This window comes from Marmota flaviventris, chromosome 3 (genome assembly GCF_047511675.1).
Source record: "Marmota flaviventris isolate mMarFla1 chromosome 3, mMarFla1.hap1, whole genome shotgun sequence".
Classification (NCBI taxonomy): Eukaryota; Metazoa; Chordata; class Mammalia; order Rodentia; family Sciuridae; genus Marmota; species Marmota flaviventris.
The window spans coordinates 47,688,852-47,710,720 of record NC_092500.1 but is presented as its reverse complement, the minus strand read 5'-3'; the positions used below and the strand labels follow the sequence as shown (position 1 = coordinate 47,710,720).

Genomic DNA, 21,869 nt, shown 5'->3' with positions numbered 1-21,869 from the left:
GAAAATAAAATCTGATGTTTCTGTATATCTTGGAGTATTATTCGACCTTAAAAAGGAAATTCTGCCATTTTAGATAACATTGATGAACCTAGAGGACACAGGTTAATTGAGAAATGCCAGATACAGGAAAATGTTGCCCAGTCTCCACTTAGATAAAATTTAAAATAGTTGAACTCATAAGCAGAGTAGATTGGTAGTTGTTTGAGGTTGAGGATTGGAGAAATGAGAGATGTTGGTCAAATGGTACAAAATTTCAGTTATGTAGGATGAATAAATTCTGAAGATCTAATGTGCAGCCTGGTGACAGACTATATTGTATCTTTGAAATTTGGTAAGGTAGCTGCCATTGCAACCATATCCCTTAAAAGGCAACTTTTGCAAGTGGTAGCATGTTTAAAATGAAATTATATGAAATGTAACTTTCATTGCTCATAAATTTTTATTGAGATAGGCACATTCATTTGTTTATATATTACCCATGGCTGCTTTCACACTGCAAAAGATAAATTGAACATTTGCAACAGAAACTGTATATGGCCCTCAAATCCAAAAATACTATTTGGCCCTTTACAGAGAATGTTTGCTGATTCCTGGTATAGATGATTTTTTAATATCACTTTGAGCTTCAGAAGGACAAAGTGATGAAAAGTTCCAAACCTTTGAAAAATCTGCCTTTTGATGACTTTTGTTGATTTGCAAAATTTTATGCATTATCTCTTTAGATACTGCTTCTGCCTCAGCCTAGTTCTTCTTTCCTTTTGGGACCCCAATTATGTGCAGAGGTATTTTTCATTATCACTTGTCTCTAGTGGAAAGGTCACCTCAAATTCCACCTCGTTTTTTTGTGTTTACTTTTTCTGGTCTTGACCTCTAATTGTTCAGTTTTCTTAGCTCTCAATGTTTTCAGACACATTAAAAACAAAAATAACCAACAAAACCTTGTTAGCTTTGATAATTGTTCTCTATATGGTCCAAATTGTATAGTCCACTATTATTGAAAGTAGAGTCTATTTCCAAATATTTAAATACATTTTCCCCCATAATATGAGTTACTTTTATAGCTAATGTCACTTATCTTGAAAGGTCAGATTAGATTTGTTCATTATTTTGAAAATATCTGCCAGATAGTCTTCAGTTCACAGCTACTTATCCTGGAAAATTTTGGCAAATCTGAAACAATTATTTTTAAAAAGAAAATGTTCAGCTCATTTAGTTATTAAGGACCTTGCCAAGAAATCAGCATAATGGTGCATGGAATATTTTTGTGGTTAATTTCATTTCATATAAATCATTGATAGTGAAGATTCTTATATTTAAACTAATGTGATTTATGAGTTCATAGGCACACACAAACCACAACTCTTTACAGTACTGTAAGAGCAAGTGGATGAATGGGATCACCATTGTAGGGAACTTCCACTCTTTGACCCAGCATTTGGCAGACCTAGTGAGGTGCAGTTTCAAACTACTTTATTTACTAAATGTCTTTAAACCTCCCTACCTTCTGTCTTTCCCTTAGAGAAAGTATAAGTAGAAACTCTGAAATATAAATTCTTATATTACAGGGAACTATATAATCCCATATTTTTCTAATCTTCCTGAATCCTGAGAATCATTCCATACAACAGCATAATTTTTAAAATATTTTTTTGTTGTTGTTGATAGACCTTTATTTTATTTATTTATATGCAGTGCTGAGAATTGAACCCAGTGCCTCACACATGCCAGGCAAGTGTGCTACAGCTGAGCCACAGCCCCAGCCCCATGGGAGCATAATTTTTAATTGAGACCATGTCATACCTCTTCTTAAAATAAAAAAAGCCTTCCTTTTACACTTAAAAATAAAATCTGGAATTCTTGCCCTGATGTTTGATTATTAGAACGTAAGCTCTCTAAGAGCAGGGACCTTGTCTCTCTTCCCATTGTATTATCAGCACTAGAATGGTACCTCACAAAGAGATGTCATGAATAAATGCTCAATAAGTAAATATTGTATGTGTGGAAAGGAATTAAATACCTAGAGTTTCATATTTTCTGATTTTCCCTTTTTAGGTTGCTCTGTACAAAATTTTCACTTAGTACTATTTTGTGAATGTTTTTATTGGAAGTTCTGAGGCTTCTCAATTGTCATCCCTATAAACTACAATATTATTGATGCATTAATATTTTTGTCCCTTATCTTTGCTATGATTAATAATATGAATATATATACATGTATGTATACACACTTATACATACACACATATATACATATCATGATCAAATTATAAACACCTAACTGCAAGGAAGTTGGCTTTGACCTGTGAGCCATTATCTTTTTTTTCATCAAAGTCACAATCCTTATAAAAGCATTATCAGAATGATTGAACTCAACTTGGCTGCCTCAGTGGTAATAGGTACTAAATGGAGTGTACCTGTTTTTAGTTCCTAATAATTTGTCTCATGTCAACTGCTGTTTTGGTAGTTGATATTGAATTCTTAGTTTCAGGGTAAATTTTGGCAGTATGCATTTGCTTCAATTATAGATGCTTAGCAGTTGGCTTTTTTAGATTTTTTTTAATAGGTGGACACAGTATCTTTATTTTGTTTATTTATTGTTATATGGTGCTGAGGATCGAACCCAGTGCATCACATGTGTGAGACAAGTGCTCTGCTACCGAGCTACAACCCCAGCGCTTGTCAATTGATTTTTTAAAACAAATGTTAAATCCTTTGTTTCCAAAATTTGAGATATTAACTTTTTCAGGAAGCTCACAAGATGGTGAGAGAAGCAAATGTCAAGCAGGCAACAGCAGAAAAACAGCTGAAAGAAGCACAAGGGAAAGTAAGTTTTTATGGCTTTTAATAGAATGAAATTTAAAGAAATTACTAATAATCATTTTAAGGATACATTAATACTGATTAGATTTTTGTTCTGGTTGTAAAAGTAGTACTTATTCTAGCTTTGAAAGCTATAGAAAAATGTAAAGAAGAAAATAGTTGCTACCTAGATATAATTAATAGTGAACATTGGTGTCCATTTATATTAGAACCAAATGATTTAAAGCCTTGTAAATCACATCTTAAAGTGAACATTTATTTTCTTAGCTTACTGAAAAGCCACATAAATGTTAGATGTTACTATTTTAGTAAGATCTATTTTTTACTATTAAAATTATTAAAATCTACTATTTTAGGAGTGAACTACAACTGATCATGAGTTATTAAATTTTGAAGATTTCAAAAGTTTATATACATTAAATATTTTGTTTTTGATCATTTTGATGACTAGTAATTGTATTCAGACCTTGTAGAAACATCAAAAAACTTGGATATACTTTCATTTTATTACTCCACAGGAAAGACAAATTAGACTTATTTTCCATCTTTGACAGTGTCTTGAGCAAATTGCTAGCATTTGGCTACATATGTCATAAAACATATTTAGTGTGTATTACTGTTGGTTTCTCTTCAAGATTGATGTACTTCAAGCAGAAGTAGCTGCGTTGAAGACACTCGTGTTGTCCAGTTCTCCAACGTCACCCACACAAGAGCCTCTGCCAGGTGGAAAGACACCTTTTAAAAAGGGGCATACAAGAAATAAAAGTACAAGCAGTGCTATGAGTGGCAGTCATCAGGACCTCAGTGTGATACAGCCAATTGTAAAAGACTGCAAAGAGGTAACTGGTCAAGGACTGTCCCCTCTGACTCTATTGATACTTGTTAATTCTCATCACTGAGGTCAGTTATGATTTTTGCCAGCAAAACTTTTAGTACAAAATATGCAATATTAAGATGGGGGAGGCTTTATCTAGAGCTGGCTGCTTTCAGGGATTCTTCACTTCCATTTTCTACTTGACTGCCCTTGGAGTACCTGCTGGAAACTTGGTAAGTTTCTTAATCTCAATTTTTCATTTAGGGAACAAACTGTCTTGTGTTATATAAAGGAGAGTGGGTGGCTTTAGTAACCTAGTTCTTAGGTTACTAAAATGTATTGCTAGAATGCTCTTGTAAATTACAAATATAAGAAATATGTGAAAATAAAACAAGGTGTTTTTGGTTTTTTTTTTTCAATGTTGGGGATTGGACCCAGGGTCTAGTGCATGCTAGGCAAATGCTCTACCACTGACCTTCATACCTAGCTTTAAGGTGATTTTCTTAAAAATTAGTGTATTGCTTTTATTTAATTCTGAGAAAAGTAGAATTTTTTATTATTAAGAGATTCTTAGAGTTAATTCAGATACTTAAGCAACAAAAAATAGAAATAATGGCAGCTTTATCATTTTAGAAGACATGTTATAAAGATAACTGAGTTAGTGTGCTAATGTTTTGAATACTTAAGAGTAAAAATTATGTTATTATAAAATATTTTTAATTTTATCATTGCAAACGATGGCAAAGCATTTCCCAGGGGATTCATCAATAATTCATGGAGCACCACTTCCTTGTGTTTTCTTTTCTTTCTTTTTTTTTTTTTTTTTCAGTTGTAGTTGGACACAATACCTTTTTTAAAATTTATTTTTATGTAATGCTGAGGATCGAACCCAGTGCCCCACACACTCTAGACAAGTACTCTACTACTGAGCTACAACCCCAGTCCCATCCCTGTTTTTTTTCCTCAAGAGCTATATTTTACATTGTTGAATTCAAATCCATCATAATCTCGAAGAAGCTATTTATAATTTTTCAGTTAAATTTTTTCATGGAAGCCAGGAATTTATTAAATTATCTTAATTGAATTGCATTTTGTTTTGTTATTAATGAAAATGCTAATTAGAAATACTTGGTCAAATCTGGATGTTACAAAATATAAAATATACATTGCTTTCTTTGAAATATTTAACAAACATTTTTAGTCATAACTTTAATTTTGATTTCTTTGAACTTAAATAGCATTTTTAATGGCTTGTTCCCACTTGCATTTTTGCTATAGTTTCTCACTCATGTGTAATTTTGTTCTTTTCCCCTGTGTTTATACTGACAAAATTTAGATGTTTTCTCATGGAATATTTTAAAGGTTTGTTTTTTGGTTTTTGAAATTCCTTAAAATAAGAATAGGCAGCATATAACTTCAAAATAATAGCTTTTTGCTTTTTAGGTATTATCTTATATTCTGATGTGTTATGAAAAATGTCAAAAAGTTTTAATAAGACAAAAAATTGGCCTAATGTAACTCTTAGAATCAGATGTGACTATCTCAAACAAAATATGCCTGTGATTCTGTAGAAAACCTGATGGGACATGCAGTCATGTTATTAGCAACCTATCTTCTGAAAGCCTTTAAAACTCATTTATGCATGCAGACACACACTCAAGGCAGTCTTTAAGATCATACTGCTCAGATTTTTTGAGTGTAGACTTTACTATTTTCTTACTGTATAGCCTTGGGCAAGTTACTTTATTTAAGTCATAACTTCCTTATCTATAAAATGGTGATTGTAATAGTTGTCTCACACAGTTCTGTGGATTAAATGTTTATAAAATGCTTACCATAGTTGTTGCAAGAGTCAGCTTTTAAGAAATGGTTTAAATTACTGCCTTTACATTAGACTCTTTCCTTAGAATACCATATCTGCCTTGGGGTTTATGTTCATTTTTTTAATAAACTTACAAAGAAAATGAATATGAAAACATTAAGTATTTATCTGCTAATATTGTTTATCCTTTTGCCTTTAATTTGATTCAAGGAATTTATGAATTGGGATGAAAAAATTCACATTGAGATTGTCATTATACATCTTAAAAGAAAGTCTGTAGTAAAGCTTGGATACCCTCAGCCTTTTGTTACTTTCACATAAAGAAACTGCACCTCTGATTAAGCTACTTAGAAGCCAGCCACAACTGTAGTCCCATGTGTCATACATAGGGTATTAAGTGCATCTGGAGAAGAGTGGCTTAGGATTGTAAAAGAACAAGGGAGACACTTCTCTTTGGGTGGCTGGTGTAGGTGTAGCTTTGTCTTCCAGCAGATGGTGTTGAATAGGTAAGTAGAGGGAATATTAGGATCTGCAGGGAAGAATACTTGGGGAAATTTTGTTATAGGGAGAAGGGAAAGAAGAGGAATAGCTAAAGAAGTGGTTAGGAAAATGAGTACCAGAAGTGGATTATTCTTAGTAATTCATATGGTAATTACTAGATGTTGATGTACCAGAAATATCTAAACATATTTTAAGATAGTCAATTTAGCAGCCTAATGTGTGCTTCTTTTTGTCTTTTTGCTAATACAATGAACATTTTGGCAATTCTTCTAGAAATATTTTCAGGTAATAGCAGAGCAATTAGTGTCATTTTTTACCCCATATTAAGTTTCACAGTTTAGTCTCAGTTTGAGCAGTTTACTTCGTTAACTTGGCTCCACTTTATCATTGTTTTCAGAAAAGACTTACCCATTTTTATATTAAAACAGTGTGCACCTTTGTCTTAAGAACAGCTCCAATGTTAATTTTGGGGGACCAGAGTTGAGGAAAAAGGTAGAATCATTGGATACCATAGTGGATACATTAAAAAGGGTCAGTCAGTCATTTCAGAGTCATTTTTTTTTTCTTAAAGAAAAATTGCTAACATGTTTTAAAACGAATCAGGGATATTTCAGTTCATTATTTTAAATGAGCGTTTACTTTTCAGTAATGTTTAAATTAGATTTTTGTTTTATAAAATGGTTTTGTGTTTGTTCTTTTTATAAAGTTGTTTTGTGCTTTCTTTTGGTTTGTTAGGCTGATTTATCTCTGTATAACGAATTCAGATCTTGGAAGGATGAGCCCACAATGGACAGAACATGTCCTTTCTTAGACAAAATCTATCAGGAAGATATCTTTCCATGTTTAACATTCTCAAAAAGTGAGGTAATTTTTTTTTCTTTTTTGTAGGAATGCATTAAAGTTGTTTCTGTTCTTTTTACTAAGTCATGTTACATATTTTCATATTTCTTACATTAGTAAGTTATTATAAAATGTTATGTTTTGCCATTTTTTCCATTCCATATTAGAGTCATAGTTGTTGGCATTCAGTTACTGAACATCTTTTCTTCTTTGAGCAGAGGATCATTCACACTGAAGTGTGTGTTGCACTGAAGTGAAGTGTAAATACATTTAGGGAGGAGGGCTTATTTCTTGATCGGCAGTTCCAGGTTTAGTGTAAGGGAAGTTCTCTATACAATCTTGTTAAAAGTTTTGTATGTGATAAAAATCCATGTTTAGTTTCTGCATCTTTTTAAACAGGAAAAATAACGCCTTCTTTGCCTTTGCCACAGGGTTAAGAGAAAGAAGTGAAGTAGATTATATATAAAAACTTTTTAAAAATACAAGTCATATACAAATGTAAAGTCATAATTTTACTTTGTTCTTCCATATAAAAGGTTTGTCTTCAGATATTCTGTAAATTAATGTTTAAGAAATTTAATCCTAAGAGTTTTGTATTAAGTCTTTTAAGGATTTAGTTATAACATTACTTTTAAGGAGAACTTAATATGAACATTGTAACACTTTTGATATGAATATGTGTTTATTATAGCTCTGTAGCTGGTTTCAAATAGGCCATTCAGTATTAGTTATCTTGCTAAGCTGAAGAAGCTTGCTTTTTTTTGTGTGTGTGTGTGATGGTGGGGATTGAACCAGGCTTTATTTAGGTTGTCAAAATGCTCTGCCACTGAGCTCCATCCTCAGCCCCCAGAAATTTACCTTTGTTACCTACTAATCAGTTGTTACCTTCTCCATCTGGAGACTTAATATTTGATAATGCAATTATTTTTTGCAGTCTTTTATAAATATAAATACATATTGAGAAAATATATTGTCTAAAATTAGTATATGTTGCTGTGTTATAAATGACATGTATGTAAATTAGCAGAAGAAAGCATTAGGATATTCATTCTGAAATGGCATTTACAGTGGGGGTTAATTGTAGGTAAGAAGTGAACAGAGACTGGAATTAATACCTTAGATAATGAAAAAAGTTACTTCACTACAACTAAATTGCCTTTCATAACAGTATCTGAATTATAAAAGAAGTTAAATCGAGACTATGTAATTTTTTTTTTCCTTTTTGTTAGGTAAGGCCAAGTTAGTGAAACTTGGGGAAAGATTAATTCATAAAATTAGTTAACCATAGAATATAATTTGGTGCTTTTCTGCCAGCATGGCATCTAATACTTTTATTTTTTTTTAAGTTGGCTTCAGCTGTTCTGGAGGCTGTGGAAAACAATACTCTAAGCATTGAACCAGTGGGATTACAACCTATTCGATTTGTGAAAGCTTCTGCTGTGGAATGTGGAGGACCAAAGTAGGTTTTCACATTTGTAGCTTGTAAAAATAATGAATTTTTGTGTGTGTGCATTTGTTTAGTTTTTTAGTTTTAATTGTGGTTACATCTCCTTGGGTTTCTATTCAGAGCCCCAAAACAGATTCCCAGACAGTGTGGGAGATAACATTTCAAATTTAGCATCAAGAGAGTCTTTTAAATTACAAAAATATACATATATGATAGGGATCCAGGTAGACTAATGATTAGAAACATGGTTTTTGTTTTTTTAACCCCATGTTGTGACCCATTTAGTGGATTGTAGGCAGATTTTTATTTGTTATACTTGTGTATAGCTGTGTACACTGGGTGTCTGTGTGAAATATTTCTGAGGATTACCATAAAAATAATTTGAGGAGATACTGAATTAGACCAAGTCTTATCAATAAAAACAGGGTGCCAAAGAAATTGGTTCAATCCTCACCTTGCATATTGCTAACATAAAGTGTTCTCACTTTTGTAAATAATCAGTTCTGTCTTTCATGTGTGAAAAGTATTTGGGATTTACATGTGTGTGTGTGTAAGTATGTTTTTTTGTGGTGTTGGGGATTGAACCCTGGGTCTTCTTGCACCTGGTGGACATGCACTCTACCTCTATCCCCAGCCTGCTGTTTGGGGTCAGAGGTAAGACTGCCATATTTCATAGCAAGGCAAGCTGTTTTCGTCCAATCCCATGAGTAGGAAAGATTAAAACCAGTTTTTAGATAGTGCTGGTTTTAGATAAAGGTAAATGTTTGGCCTAAAACCAACACTGAATTGTACCCTGTTTTATGTTTTAAAAATGACTTGGAAAACTTTTGAGGAAGGTACTTAGTTAGTATATAAAAAGCAGATCAATATGGGAGACTGGAAAGCCCAACAGAGCTTGTAGAAAGCAATAATTGACTTTCCTCAGGATTATTGTGAAGTCAGAAGATGAAAAGACTGGTTGAAATTAACTAATAAGTCTGTTAAAATCTGTTGTAAAAGTTCTGTTCTTCCATTTCTCACGATGTGCATACATTCTCAGCAAGCTTAGAGAATGATTGTATTCATGTGACTGTTTGTGGAGTCTGTGAGCCACACATCTACCCAGAGTCTGTCCTGTGTCACACTCCCCTTGTGACACACCTCTAGCACAGTGGCCCCTGAATCATAGGAAAGGATTTAAATTCTACAAACACCCAAGTATTTTTAACTTAGTCCTTCAACCCCTCAATTGAAGAATCAAATTTTGTGATAGCATTTTTTATACTTTGAAGCTCTATGTCATACTTTATTTTAAATATAGCATATAATAGTTTTTATTGTATAATTTAAATTTTGTGTCTATGATATATCACACATATAATACATTTGCAAATACCATCGAATGATGACAAATAGGGGTATTAGTGAAAATGAATTTATAGTGTTTTAGTAAAACAGTTACATACTTAGAGAACAGTTTGCCAGTTTAAGGATACTGTGCTTGTTGGCATGAGCTCAGAAGCCAAGGAGTTTGTAGGATATATCATGTGGAAAAACTGAAGGAAGAGGTCTTTTTATTATTTTTTAAAATATTTTTTTAGTTGTAGATGGACATGATACCTTTATTTATTTTTATGTGGTGCTGAGGATCGAACCCAGTGTCTCACACTTGTAGGCAAGCCATTTACCATTGTACTACATCCCAGCCCTTTTTATTTATTTATTTGTTGGTATGAGGGATTGAACCCAGGGACACTTAACCACTGAGCCACATTCCCAGCCTGTTTTTATTTTTTTGAGACAGGTTCTCAGTAAGTTGCTAGGGCCTTGCCAAGTAAGTTGCTGAAGCTTGTGATCCTCCAAGTAAGTTGCTGAACCTTCTGATCCTCCTGCCTCAGCCTCCTGAGCCTCTGGGATTACAGGTGTGTGCCACCACACCTGACATATTGTCTTTTTAAAATGAAATGTAAAGTGTGGCCTTTACCAAGATTCTTGTGGTCTGGTTATGAAGATAGTGACTAAATAAATGTCATAGTGCTATAGGAATTTTGAGGAAGGCAAGATTATTCCAAATGTGATCAGGGACTCTTGAAGGGAGGAAGATTTGATCTGTTTTTATATCTATTCCCAGAAGAATAGTGTATATAAAAATAATTTTTATCAGCTTGATGCTACTTTTTCTTCTTGGGTAAATTATAATTACAAGAACTTCTAACACTGGAATCTTAAATTTATTGACCTTTTATTCTCCCCAAGTTAGTAATTAATACTTTGAAATAGTTATAAGTCATTAAAACAATTTGCTAATAAAGGAACAATGGAGACAAAATCCTTAAAAAGATCAAAAGTGTTTTGTGATTTTCATAGCCACCTCCAAAATTATCCTGTTCCAAATAACAACAAATTCCTCAGGGTGTTTCCTTACTATGGAGGTACATTTGTATTATGTTTCTTATAGAGCTGATATTTAATGTTTATATAATACATTTTCTTTATTATTATATAACTTACAGTGTCATATAAAATGCCATTTACCACTTTATTTTACTTAGAACAGTGTTAAATTTTTTTTAAAATACCTTTATTTTCATTTATTTATTTATTTATTTAATGTGGTGCTGAGGATCGAACACAGGGCCTTAGGCATGCGAGGCGAGTGCTCTACCACTGAGCTACAACCCTAGCCCCATGCAGTGTTAATTTTATATTGATAAGAGTAATAGTTGTATTTAGCCAAATTCTTAGCTTCCTAGGGTGGCAAGTCTAGCCTGATAAGCAAGTGAGCTTCATCTCATGGAGCAGTAGTGACAAGTGGCTCATTACTGATGCATCAGTCACTGAATGTCAGCTGTGTGCCAGGCACTTAAAGATGAATGAGACACTGTCTCTGTCCTCAAGAGGCTTACAGCCTCATCCCTGACAGGGAAGTCCTTGTGCCAAATAGGAAAGATGGTACAAAATGCAGTGTGCTGTTTATATGTGTGTTAAGATTCAGTATGTTTGTAATGTGGCTTAGTCCTTTCTACTTCTGCATTAAGTGCATATAAGCCAACCAATCAAACAAGGAAAAAAAAAAAAAAGTACCTCATCCAGAAGTTGTTACCCTGCAAGCTATTGAGAACAGGGTTTGGGGGGTTTTTGTTTGTTTGTACAAGACAGGGTTTTGCTACATTGTTGAGACTGGCTTCTTTGAATTTGTGATCCTCCTACTTCAGCCTCCCAAGCTGCCCGGTTTACAGGTGTGCAACACCCTGCCCAGCAAGAACAGGTTTTGAGACTTGAACAGTCATCATTAAGTTCTCAGCTGAGAAGTTGAAGTCCTTGTACTAAGCTGAGCACTGTCCTAGGGCTGATTACTTATTTTAAATTTGTTCTAGGATAGGACATATCACACAGAAATATTTGGTTTCTGGTTCTAGAAGCATTTAGTGTTATGGTATTAAGCATATATTAGAATATAAACTCCTTAAGGACACAGATTTTGTTCTTTTCATCACTATAGCCCAGCATTCAGAAAAGGGTTTGTTACATAGTAAGTTCTCAAGTATTTGTTGTTTACTGAGTGAATATATAACTTATATTAAGGGCAGGAGCAAAATGCTTTTAATTTTAAAAAGTGATATTTATTATTTTACAGAAAATGTGCTCTCACTGGCCAGAGTAAGTCTTGTAAACACAGAATTAAGCTAGGGGACTCAAGCAACTATTATTACATTTCTCCTTTTTGCAGATATAGGGTAAGTGACTTAACCACAGTTTATTAATAAAATTCACTTTGATGCACGGCAATTGACTCATGACATTTTTTCCCTTTCTGCCTAGATCACTTCTGTATGTAATTTTTTCACATACATTCGATATATTCAGCAGGGACTCGTGAAACAGCAGGATGGTGAGTGTTCTTAATTTGCTGTAAGTATGTATATGAAGGTTTAGCAAAATGTATGACAAGTAATATTCAAAAAAACTTTATTGTTTTTACATTTATATTGAATCCCTTTTGTAGTTCTAATGAAATGTGTAGATAATTTGGGAATAAATCTCTCTTTAAAATATATATATATATGTAGATGTTTGTTTATTTTATGTGGTGCTGAGGATCGAACCCAGTGCCTCACACGTGCAGAGCGTGTATTCTACCACTGAGCCACAACCCAAGCCCCAAAAATGTCTCTTTTTAAAAATAAAATATTCAGTCTCTTTATTTGCCTCATTTTACACTCTTGAATTTTAAGCCAGTCCAGTTTTAATTTGTAAGGTATATGCGATCAATCAAGTGGTAAATGTTGAGGAGAGTACAAAGATTATTAAATTTGATTCTTAAGAGATGAAAATGAGAAAGCTCTAAAAGTGGTCAGATTTGTTTAAAACAATTGTTGGAAGCCACGAAGGAGCTCACGGTAAATTTTTTCTGTATTTTCTACTTTCACGTGTGAATTAATAAAGCAATCATGAGATGATTCTGAATGGAATAGATTGCTACATTCTAAACCAGCAGAAAGTGCACATGATGTTCCAGATGAGCCACCTCATACAAGTGTGTTAATATTTTTAATACAGTCTTCTGTGACTGCTCATGGTTTTATAGTCCAATGTCTTAAATATCAAGCATAAAAACTCATATGGCCTGACAGCTTTGAAGCAGTTTTTCTTGAGCACATGTAGTTTAGGGACAAGTCTATGCCAGTTTTGCATTTGAAATTGTGGGAGATTTTCCCATTTATATATTTTTAGGTACTGAAAATGTCTTTCAGTCACATAAACTAGTGAATCTCAATTCTATAGAAAAAGTAGTCACGCTGGGTGTGGTGGTGCACACCTGAAATCTCAGTGACTCGGGAGGCAGAAGAATCACTAGTTTGAAGCCAGCCTCAGCAAAAAGCAAAGTGCTAAACAACTCACTGAGAACCGTCTCTAAATAAAATACAAAATAGGGCTAGGAACATGGCTCAGTGGTTGAGTGCCCCTGCGTTCAATCCCTGGTACCCCCTCAAAAAAAGAAAAAAAATTCATATCAACAAAACTTTAGTCTTTCTCAAACTCTGGTATGTTGGAAAAATTGTATTTATTTAGAATCCCATATAATTGAACTTTAATGCCTAGAAGAATAGGAATGAAACCTGCCCTTAATTAAGCTGAATTTCAAAAGTCTGTGTAACATTAGTCTTTGAGCTGTATAATACTTTTTATGACTTTAAGAACACTGAAATCTTTTTAAATAACTGCTGGATAATATGATTTAAAATGGAGAACAGATGATTTATGTTGTTAAATTGTCAGCATATTTTTTTTCCTTGTTAAAATAAGATTTGTAGGAAAGTCTGAAAGATAATTTACTTTATGAAAATAAGAAGAAAATGACATGAGTTATGGCGGTAAAGGTGATGCCTTCTCTGGTTTCTGTCCTCTTGGACTTCACATATTTGGTACTTGTCATAGACTGTGGGTTTATAGTAAACAAGTATTTTAATTTTAAAATCTGTTTTCTATGCCTTGTATGAAACAAGGATTAATGGCATCTAAGTCTAAGGCAGGGTTTCCTGACCTTGATACTACACCTTGACATACCAGATCTAAAAATTTAAAATGCTCCATGAAATGAAGCATTGGGGCAGATATGATGCCACAGGAAGAAAATCCTACACCTGACTTCATGCGTTAAGTTGTAGTCACAACACAGGCAAACTAAAAATACTCAAGCTATATGGATAAAGGGGTATGTAAGACATGAGTGAATTCACGTTTAGACTTGGATATCTTCCCCAAGAAACCTTATTTATATGTAAATATTCTCAAATCCAAAAATATCCCAAATCTGAAACACTTCTGGTCACAAACATTTCAGATAAGAGATACTCAGCCTGTGTTGACATTTTGAACTGAATAATCCTTTGTCAAGAAGGGTATGTATTAGTGCATTGTAGAATATTGAACAGTATCCCTGGCTTTACTCACTAGATTCCAGCAGCAGTCCTTAGATGTGACAGTGAAAAATGTATACTGACTTTGCCAAATGTGCCCTGGGGGACAAAGCTCCCCTGGTTGAGAACCACTGATAAATCAATCCCATCTGACATAGACCTTGTATTATTTGAAATACTAAATAGATTTTTCTACTTATAGTGGAAAATTATAAAAGAATATAGAGTTGAAATTTACAGATAATCCTTTACATTTATTTTTAATTTGAGCCCAACACAGACTTTTCCCTATTATTACAAAGAATGTTACTGAGTTTTCTGGTTTGTATCATTTTCCTTTTTTCTAGTTCACTCTCTGTTAGTGTTAACGAAGACTAAAATGCTAAAATATAGCGTACTAAAGCAAGAAGATCTATAAGTTTAATTATAACTTGAAAAATTGAACATTGAATTATACTCACTTCTGAGGGAACAAAATTGACAGTTACTCAAAACACTGAAGTATATACCTTTTGGGGGCTAAAATATTTAACAAATAGTTGTGACAAAACATGAATATTACTTTTATTGATAAAACTGGAATGCCCATAAGTACGTGGAGAAGTTTGTGTGAAATATTGAAAGACTGTTTGGGCATTAGGTGTGTCATTAGGAAATGCCCAATTTGCATTGTTACCTAATCTTAAATTTTTAGATGTTTTGTTATGATTTACACAACTGTCTTCTCTGTTTGTATAGTTGATCAGATGTTTTGGGAAATTATGCAGTTGAGAAAAGAGATGTCATTGGCAAAGCTGGGATATTTCAAAGAGGAACTCTAATGCTCTGCGTGGGACCATGCATGAACCTCCCGGAATATCTGAAAAATGGCTGAATATTTTTATGGTTATTTGATATTTATTTCTAAGGAGTGGGCCCAAGACTTTTTCCCCTTATTGCAGATTACACCAAGAAGTACTGTGATTTCTTTTTAACTGACCTATGCTGTTTCTGCTTATTCTTTAGTTGAACACACTATAAAGAATTGCAGGTGTACTAGTGATTGTAATTTATAGCTGCAAAAAAAAAAAAAAAAAACAATAAATAAATATTAGATTGAATGTTTGTGTTCATATGTGAACAACATGGCAATAAACTTGAAAATTAAAGCAAAGTGGAAAAAAAAATCCTAGGAGAAAAGTTTTGATTAAGAAGAAATCAGAGGGCTGGGGCTGTAACTCATTGGCAGAGCATTTACCTAGCATGCATGAGGGTTTGATCCTTAGCACTGCATAAAAATAAACAAATAAAATAAAGACAATCTGTCCATGTACAACTACAAAAAGTAAATTTTTTAAAAAAGAGGAAATGAGAAACTTGAGCATTGCTATTACTATTAAAGGAAATACTTAAAACTTTACCCACAAGAAAATTCTAGGCCCAGATGATTTTACTAATCTTTAAGGAATGGATTATTCTAATGTAAATTCTCTTCCAGAGAATAAGATTCTCCTATATCAAAAACAATATGACCTTGATAGTAAAACATAGGGATGATGCAAGAAAGAAAAATCATGGGTCCATGTTAGACATGGATATAAATATGCAAATGCCTATAGAATATACCACACTGACCAAGTGGCATTTATTCCAGAAATGCAATGCTGATATATTAGAAAACTGATAAAATCTCATTCACCATATTTGCAGAATAAAATTTGATCAGTAGTTGAAGAAAAACATTTAATAAATCAATGACCACTAATAACAACCAAGTTAAATATAAGTGAGAGAATACTTTTCAACTTGTTAAGGGTATCTACAGAAATCTTATAATAAATATCCTGGGGAGGAAAGTGCTAGAAGCATTCTCTTTAAAATGCACCAGAGAAGGGTAATAATTATCCTCATTTTTTATTTCATATTGTAGTAGAAGTTAGCCACTGCAGTAAGATGAGAAAAATAAAAGTGTGATAATTAGAAAGAATAGAATAAAAGTATCATTTTCTACAGATGGTGTGATTGTCTGCATAGGAAAGTAAAAAAAGGTGTTCCATCAGATTATTAAGCATTAATTGGAGAGTTTAGTAAGGTAGCTAAACATAAGGTCAATATATAATTGTGATTTACACTTTTATACACCAGCCATAGAAAATTTAAAAAGAAAAGAAAATTAGAAAACTGTTTTTTACAAGATGCCAAACAATTGCAAGAAGAATTCTAAAGTGCCTAGTAATAAATCTAACCAAATATATGCCAGACTTGGTTATAGAAAGTTATAAAACTTATAAAGATAGTAGGAGGATTAAAATGATGTTATGGTTATGAGAAGATATATATAGGATTAGGATGATATATCATTATATCATTTTAATATAAATAAACTGTCAGTTCCCACCAAATTGGTCTATATAGAGATTTGATATGTCTTCCAACTAAATCCCACCATTTCTCCTAGGTTTGACAAACTGATTAAAAAAAAATTTTTTTTGACAAAGTTAAGGATGAAGAGTGAGCAAGGTATTAATGAAAAAGGAGCAAGAATTTTACTCTATTAGAAGGACTTTTAATGAAGCTGAAGTATTGGAGTGTGCTATTGGTGCAGAAACAGACAAAACGACCAAAACAAATAGAAAGCTCCAAGTTAGACTCTCACAAATATAAATCTTATACTGACTGGAAGCATGGTAGAATCAACAGTAGAAAAGACTTTGTAAAATGGAGACAACGAAAAAGAAATGAAGATAGGAAAATTGGATCTCTTCCTCACACCATGCACAAGAAAACCCTGTTTTATTCATCTTTTTCTTTCTTTCTTTTTTTTTTTTGTGGTACTGAGGATTGAACTCAGGTCCTTACAAATACAAGGCAAGCACTCTACCACTGACCCACATCCCTAGCCCATCAACTCTTGTTTTGAGTGCCCTTAAACATTAGAACTTTTGATGTAGAAAACATTCAACTATGAGAAGGTATTTGTAACACAACTAATAGTAGATTGGAATCAAGTATATACACAGTTCTACAAATGAACAAGAATAAAGCAGACAACAGGAGAATGGGCAAAAGACAAGCAGGTCTTCCACAAAATTAGAAATACATAAGGGCCAATAGACATTAAAAATTTTTCACCTCTGTTAAGGAAACATGGAGACTGCAATGACACCTTTAAGTGTATTCAATTGGCAAAAATTAAGAAACCCAACAAAATCTAATTTTTAAAATTTCAGTCAATAGACTCATTTATTGCTTTTGGGAGTGTGAATTGATATATCCATTGTGAAAAACCATGCATTTGAGAGGCTGAACATTTGTATACTCATGGGTCAGCAAATCCTCTTCTAGGTATATTTTCAAAAGAAATAACTGTACAAAATGCCCCAGAATACATATGTAAGAATGTTCTGGAAAAAAATCCAGATATTTGTCTATAGAATAATATAATGTGTTCACTAAAGAACTGTTGCATGGCAACAAATGAATGAATTCCAGGTACTAGCAGCACAGTAACCTAACAGATGGAACAAAAAAGGCCACTCCCAGAAATCACCATGATGATTCTCTCATAAAGGTCAAAACCTACTACAACTACACAGCTGTTTAGACATACATATATATATATATATGTATGTCTAAATATATGATAAAACCAAGGTAGTAACAAAGTTCAGGGTATCTTTGGGTGTGTGGGAAGAGACAAAGGTAGGAGAAAACAAATATCTGAGTAAGTCACCATTAATGTTCTAGTCCCTGGGTTGGGTTGTGGGTTCAAGAATGTTCATTTGTCATTAAAAGTAAATGCATGAATGAATAAGACACTTGGTGCTGTTACGAACCAAGGACTATGATTAGCTCATTTTGTATGCACCTACATTCCAAAACAAGACATAGCAGGAACTCTATGAATTGAATTTCAGAGAGAAGAAAGAAATCACATTTAGATCCTAGGTTTTTGGCTGGAGCTTTTGCTGCAGTTTATTCAAATGGAGAAATCTATGGATGGGGCAAATTTGATATGTGTGAAAAAGACAAGAGTTCAGTGTTTGACAGAAGTGACAGGCCCATTAAGCATCAGAGTGGGATGTTAAGTAGGTATTGGATATATGAGTCTAAATTCAATGATAAGCCAGGTCAGGAGATAAGTTTGGGAGTCATTAGCTAAAGGACCAGAGGAGCTGTAGGGGATACAGAAGTACATAGTAACTTGAGCCCTAAGTTACTTATGTCAGTGGTAAAAGTCCTCAGAGACAAATGAGGAACTGTTAGGAGCATTACTGCAAAAGAATTACTGTGTTAGTCAATTTATGCTTGGCAGATTATTTCTACACAGGATTTAACTGACAAGATTACTAATCCTAAAAAAGAGGAAGACTTTTGACAAGTCTTTATCTTGGTTAGAGCTGGGAGGGGACCTGACCTTATATAAAGGGCTCTAGATTGTGGGGAGAATCATTCAGCAGACTTACACTCTGGCCCAGACTTGGCTTTCCTAAAACATGGAGGTCATGAAGGTCACCACTTCTCTCTGGCCTCTGTAAAGACTGAATCAAGCGTTCTTCATCATCTCTCCCAGTCCTAAGACAATCACAGCCTTTGACTGAGTATGTACATTGAAAAAAAGAAAAAAAAATGTTTCTAAACATTGAGTTGTGGGAAGCCATTCTCGCACGTGATTTGAGTTACCTCTCTGGCTGGGTGAGAGGCGCTTAGACAACTGTGTCAGAGCCTTCACCACCCTGTCCCAGGTGTGAGGGCTTGTTCCTGTGGAGGTGTGCCTGGCCACTGACCCGAAGACCAGTCACTGACCCTGACCTTGGAATGCTGCCCCCCTCAACCTTCATTGGATGGGATTTTCCCTTGAATTTTTGTTCCCTAATAAAAGCTCACTCCCTGGCGTGTGTTCTCTCTCTCTCTCTCTCTCTCTCTCTCTCTGGCTAGCCTCTTGTGTTAACCTCGCCACGGCATTAGGTGGCTGGAGGCGGGAGCTAGGAGAAGCCGTCTCCGGAGCTGGGCATTAAAGGTAACGAGAATTATGTCTGTTTAATTTTAAAACTCACTAGTTAATTTTTATGCTTCGAACCTCTTTTATGAAGCTCGCGTGCTGGTCGCGTGGCAGATTGAGTCTTAGTTCTTAAATGAACTTGGAATCACAGATCCACTGACCACCATAACCACCGAATGGACCCCGTGTGTTCTTGTTTTGTGCATCCAGCATCTTAAAACAGATCTGCTTTTATCCAGAGATTTGTTTTCAAAAGCATTTTTTTTGTAGTGTTTTCCTCTAGCTGTGCTTTTTTTTTTTCCCTAAAATACACACAAGAATCCAAAGCACTATGAATCTGTTTTTGTGCTAGTAAAAGGTTCTTCATTTTCTTCATGGAATGCAGCATGATTACCATCTCAACAGACAACTGGGTTTCTTGTCTTTTTATAGGTAGACAAATAGTAGTGGGTATGACTTTTGTACAGGCTTTCTAGAAAGAGAAAATTCCTCCTCGCTAAATTCATTCATTCTCTACACAGTTGAGAGGCTTGGAGGTGCTACTCTAGGTGGGGATACAGCATTGAACAAGATAGGCGAGATTCCAAGGCTCATGGAGCTCTGCCTAATGAGAAATGGACAACGAATTTTAAAAGATGGGGTAAATGTGGTATAGGTACTTAAAATAGGGTCCCAGGCTAGAGAGGGAAATGAAAGATGACTTCAGGTTTGGTGGTCAATAAAAGAAATATTAGGAGGTGACATTTTAAGCCAGGCTTCAAAAAGCTGGGCCCAGTCATGTGGGGGAAGAGAGCAGGGAGAACATTCTGAAACTGCTGTAAAGTTCCTATGGAGGCAACATGCCTGACATATTTAAAAAATGTGGAAGAGGGGCTGTGGCTATAGCTCAGTGGTAGAGCGCCCGCCTAGCACGTGTGAGGCACTGGGTTTGATCCTCAGCACCACATAAAAATAAATAAAGAAAAAAAAATGTGGAAGAGTCCTGGAGTGCAGTCGGTGTTAGAAGAGTGGTCAGAAAAAGTAGGAGAAATGGACAGGGGTCAGACCAAGTAGATCTTTATAAGCCAAGGTTGGGAATTTGGAGTTTTCTGTGACAGCTCAGATGACAGTTCTGCACTTTGCTGGCTCTTTCTTAGCTTGGCCTTCAAATACTGGTATCTCCAGAGTTTTGCCTGGATGTCCCTCCTGTTTATCTAAATGTCCTTCAGATTTCACCTAGGGCTATTGCTTTAAAAACTATCTACATAACAATTGCTCATAATTCTGCATCTTTAATGACATCATCCCTTACTTAGCTCCACAACTTTGTGTCTATCTACTTGCCAACTCAGCCTTCCCACTTGAATTTCTAATAGGAATCACAAACCTGAACATGGCCAAACTCACCCAGTCACTTAAGCAAAATTCTGAGGCTTGTTCTTGTTTCTCCATGTCTATCATCATTAACCCCAATTCCATCCTTCAACAAATCCCATCAGTGCTCTCCAGAATTTATCTAAAGTCCATTCACCCACTCAGCCCAGCCTTTCACCCAGACTTCTACAGTAATCTTTCATCTGGGGTCCTTGCATCCATTTCTGCCCTCCTACAATCTGCTACAGCAACTGAAGTGATTATTTCAAAACAAAAATCAGATAATGTCATTTCTCTACTTAAAAACCTTCAGTGTCTTCCCGTCACACTTAAAAAAAATATTCAAACTCAACAGAAAATCTTGATCAAGTTTTTACAGTGGTAGTTATTAATAGATAACAATAAAAATCAGCTTCAAAAACAATTCATAAATCTTTTTTAAAAACTGTAGAAGAGGATCAAACTTGCCAAAATTTAAGAAGACTAGAAACACTTCCTAAAGATAGTCTTTTAAGGAAGTTCACATACAGTTTACCTCAAGGACTGTGGCTTTCTGACTCAGAAAATCGGGTCAAATGTTTTCTCTTCTGTGAGGAAGTTAAAAGTAAGGACTTAAAAATAAGGGGGAGGAAAGACAGTGGAATGAGATGGACGTCATTACCCTGAGTACATGTTTGAAGATGCACATGGTGTGACTACTTTGTGTACAACCAGAGTTGTGAAAAATTGTGCTCCATTTGTGTAATATGCATTGTAATTCATTCTGCTGTCATATATAACAAAATTTTTAAAAAAGCGGGGAGAGATCTAATGATCTCTATAGAAAGGAGGTAGTGAAGTCAGAGAAACTGTAATGAGGGAGAAAAGGGAATGGGAAAGAGGAGGAATAGCAGAATGAAATTAACCAGACTAACATATCAGTGAATTCACTTTTATCTGTAACCATAATGTACCAATTAAAAGAAAAGAAAAAAAAAAATAAAGGGACAAGGTCTGAGTGCTGTATTATAGAGCTGAAGGCCTCAGGGACAGCCTCAGGAGGGAGACAAGTTCCCATTACCCCATTCCCACATTTACCACATCTGTAGACTTAACTATGGTACCTCAGCTTTTCTTTCTTTATCTTTTGAAGTTCTTTAGGAAACAGTCAATACCAAAACAAACCCAAACCACAGCTAATTAGGTTGCTATTCAAGAAAACAAATCCCTACTGAATTTGTACAAATGGGAATATCAAGAGAATAAGAAAACGTTAGCAATGTAAAGACAATAATGAAGGTAATATTTGTTACTGAGTGGAAGAAGTTTCAACTTAAAATTCCATTTGTCACCAGATGGATGGTACCCTCAGCTGGTTGCTCTGGACTCTAAGCAGGTATATTTCCATTCCC

At 34.4% G+C, this 21,869-nt stretch overlaps 1 protein-coding gene across 7 annotated transcripts in view; it reads left to right on the top strand.

Moving 5' to 3' along the window:
* The window catches only part of Rab3ip (RAB3A interacting protein), a 162,466-nt gene extending 146,762 nt beyond the window's left edge, over window positions 1–15,704 (top strand). For 4 of the 7 annotated variants that reach the window (XM_071609691.1, XM_071609685.1, XM_071609689.1 and 1 more), the window contains 8 exons: window positions 2,747–2,824; window positions 3,456–3,659; window positions 3,811–3,867; window positions 6,693–6,821; window positions 8,144–8,256; window positions 11,861–11,960; window positions 12,046–12,115; window positions 14,883–15,704. In XM_071609691.1, coding sequence (XP_071465792.1) covers window positions 2,747–2,824; window positions 3,456–3,659; window positions 3,811–3,867; window positions 6,693–6,821; window positions 8,144–8,256; window positions 11,861–11,960; window positions 12,046–12,115; window positions 14,883–14,965 — 834 coding nt within the window. In that variant the 3' untranslated portion in view covers window positions 14,966–15,704. The remainder of the gene's footprint in view (window positions 1–2,746; window positions 2,825–3,455; window positions 3,660–3,810; window positions 3,868–6,692; window positions 6,822–8,143; window positions 8,257–11,860; window positions 11,961–12,045; window positions 12,116–14,882) is intronic. The other 3 variants (XM_071609686.1, XM_071609688.1, XM_071609692.1) reach the window with 3 other exon arrangements.
* The last annotated feature ends 6,165 nt before the right edge of the window (window positions 15,705–21,869 follow it).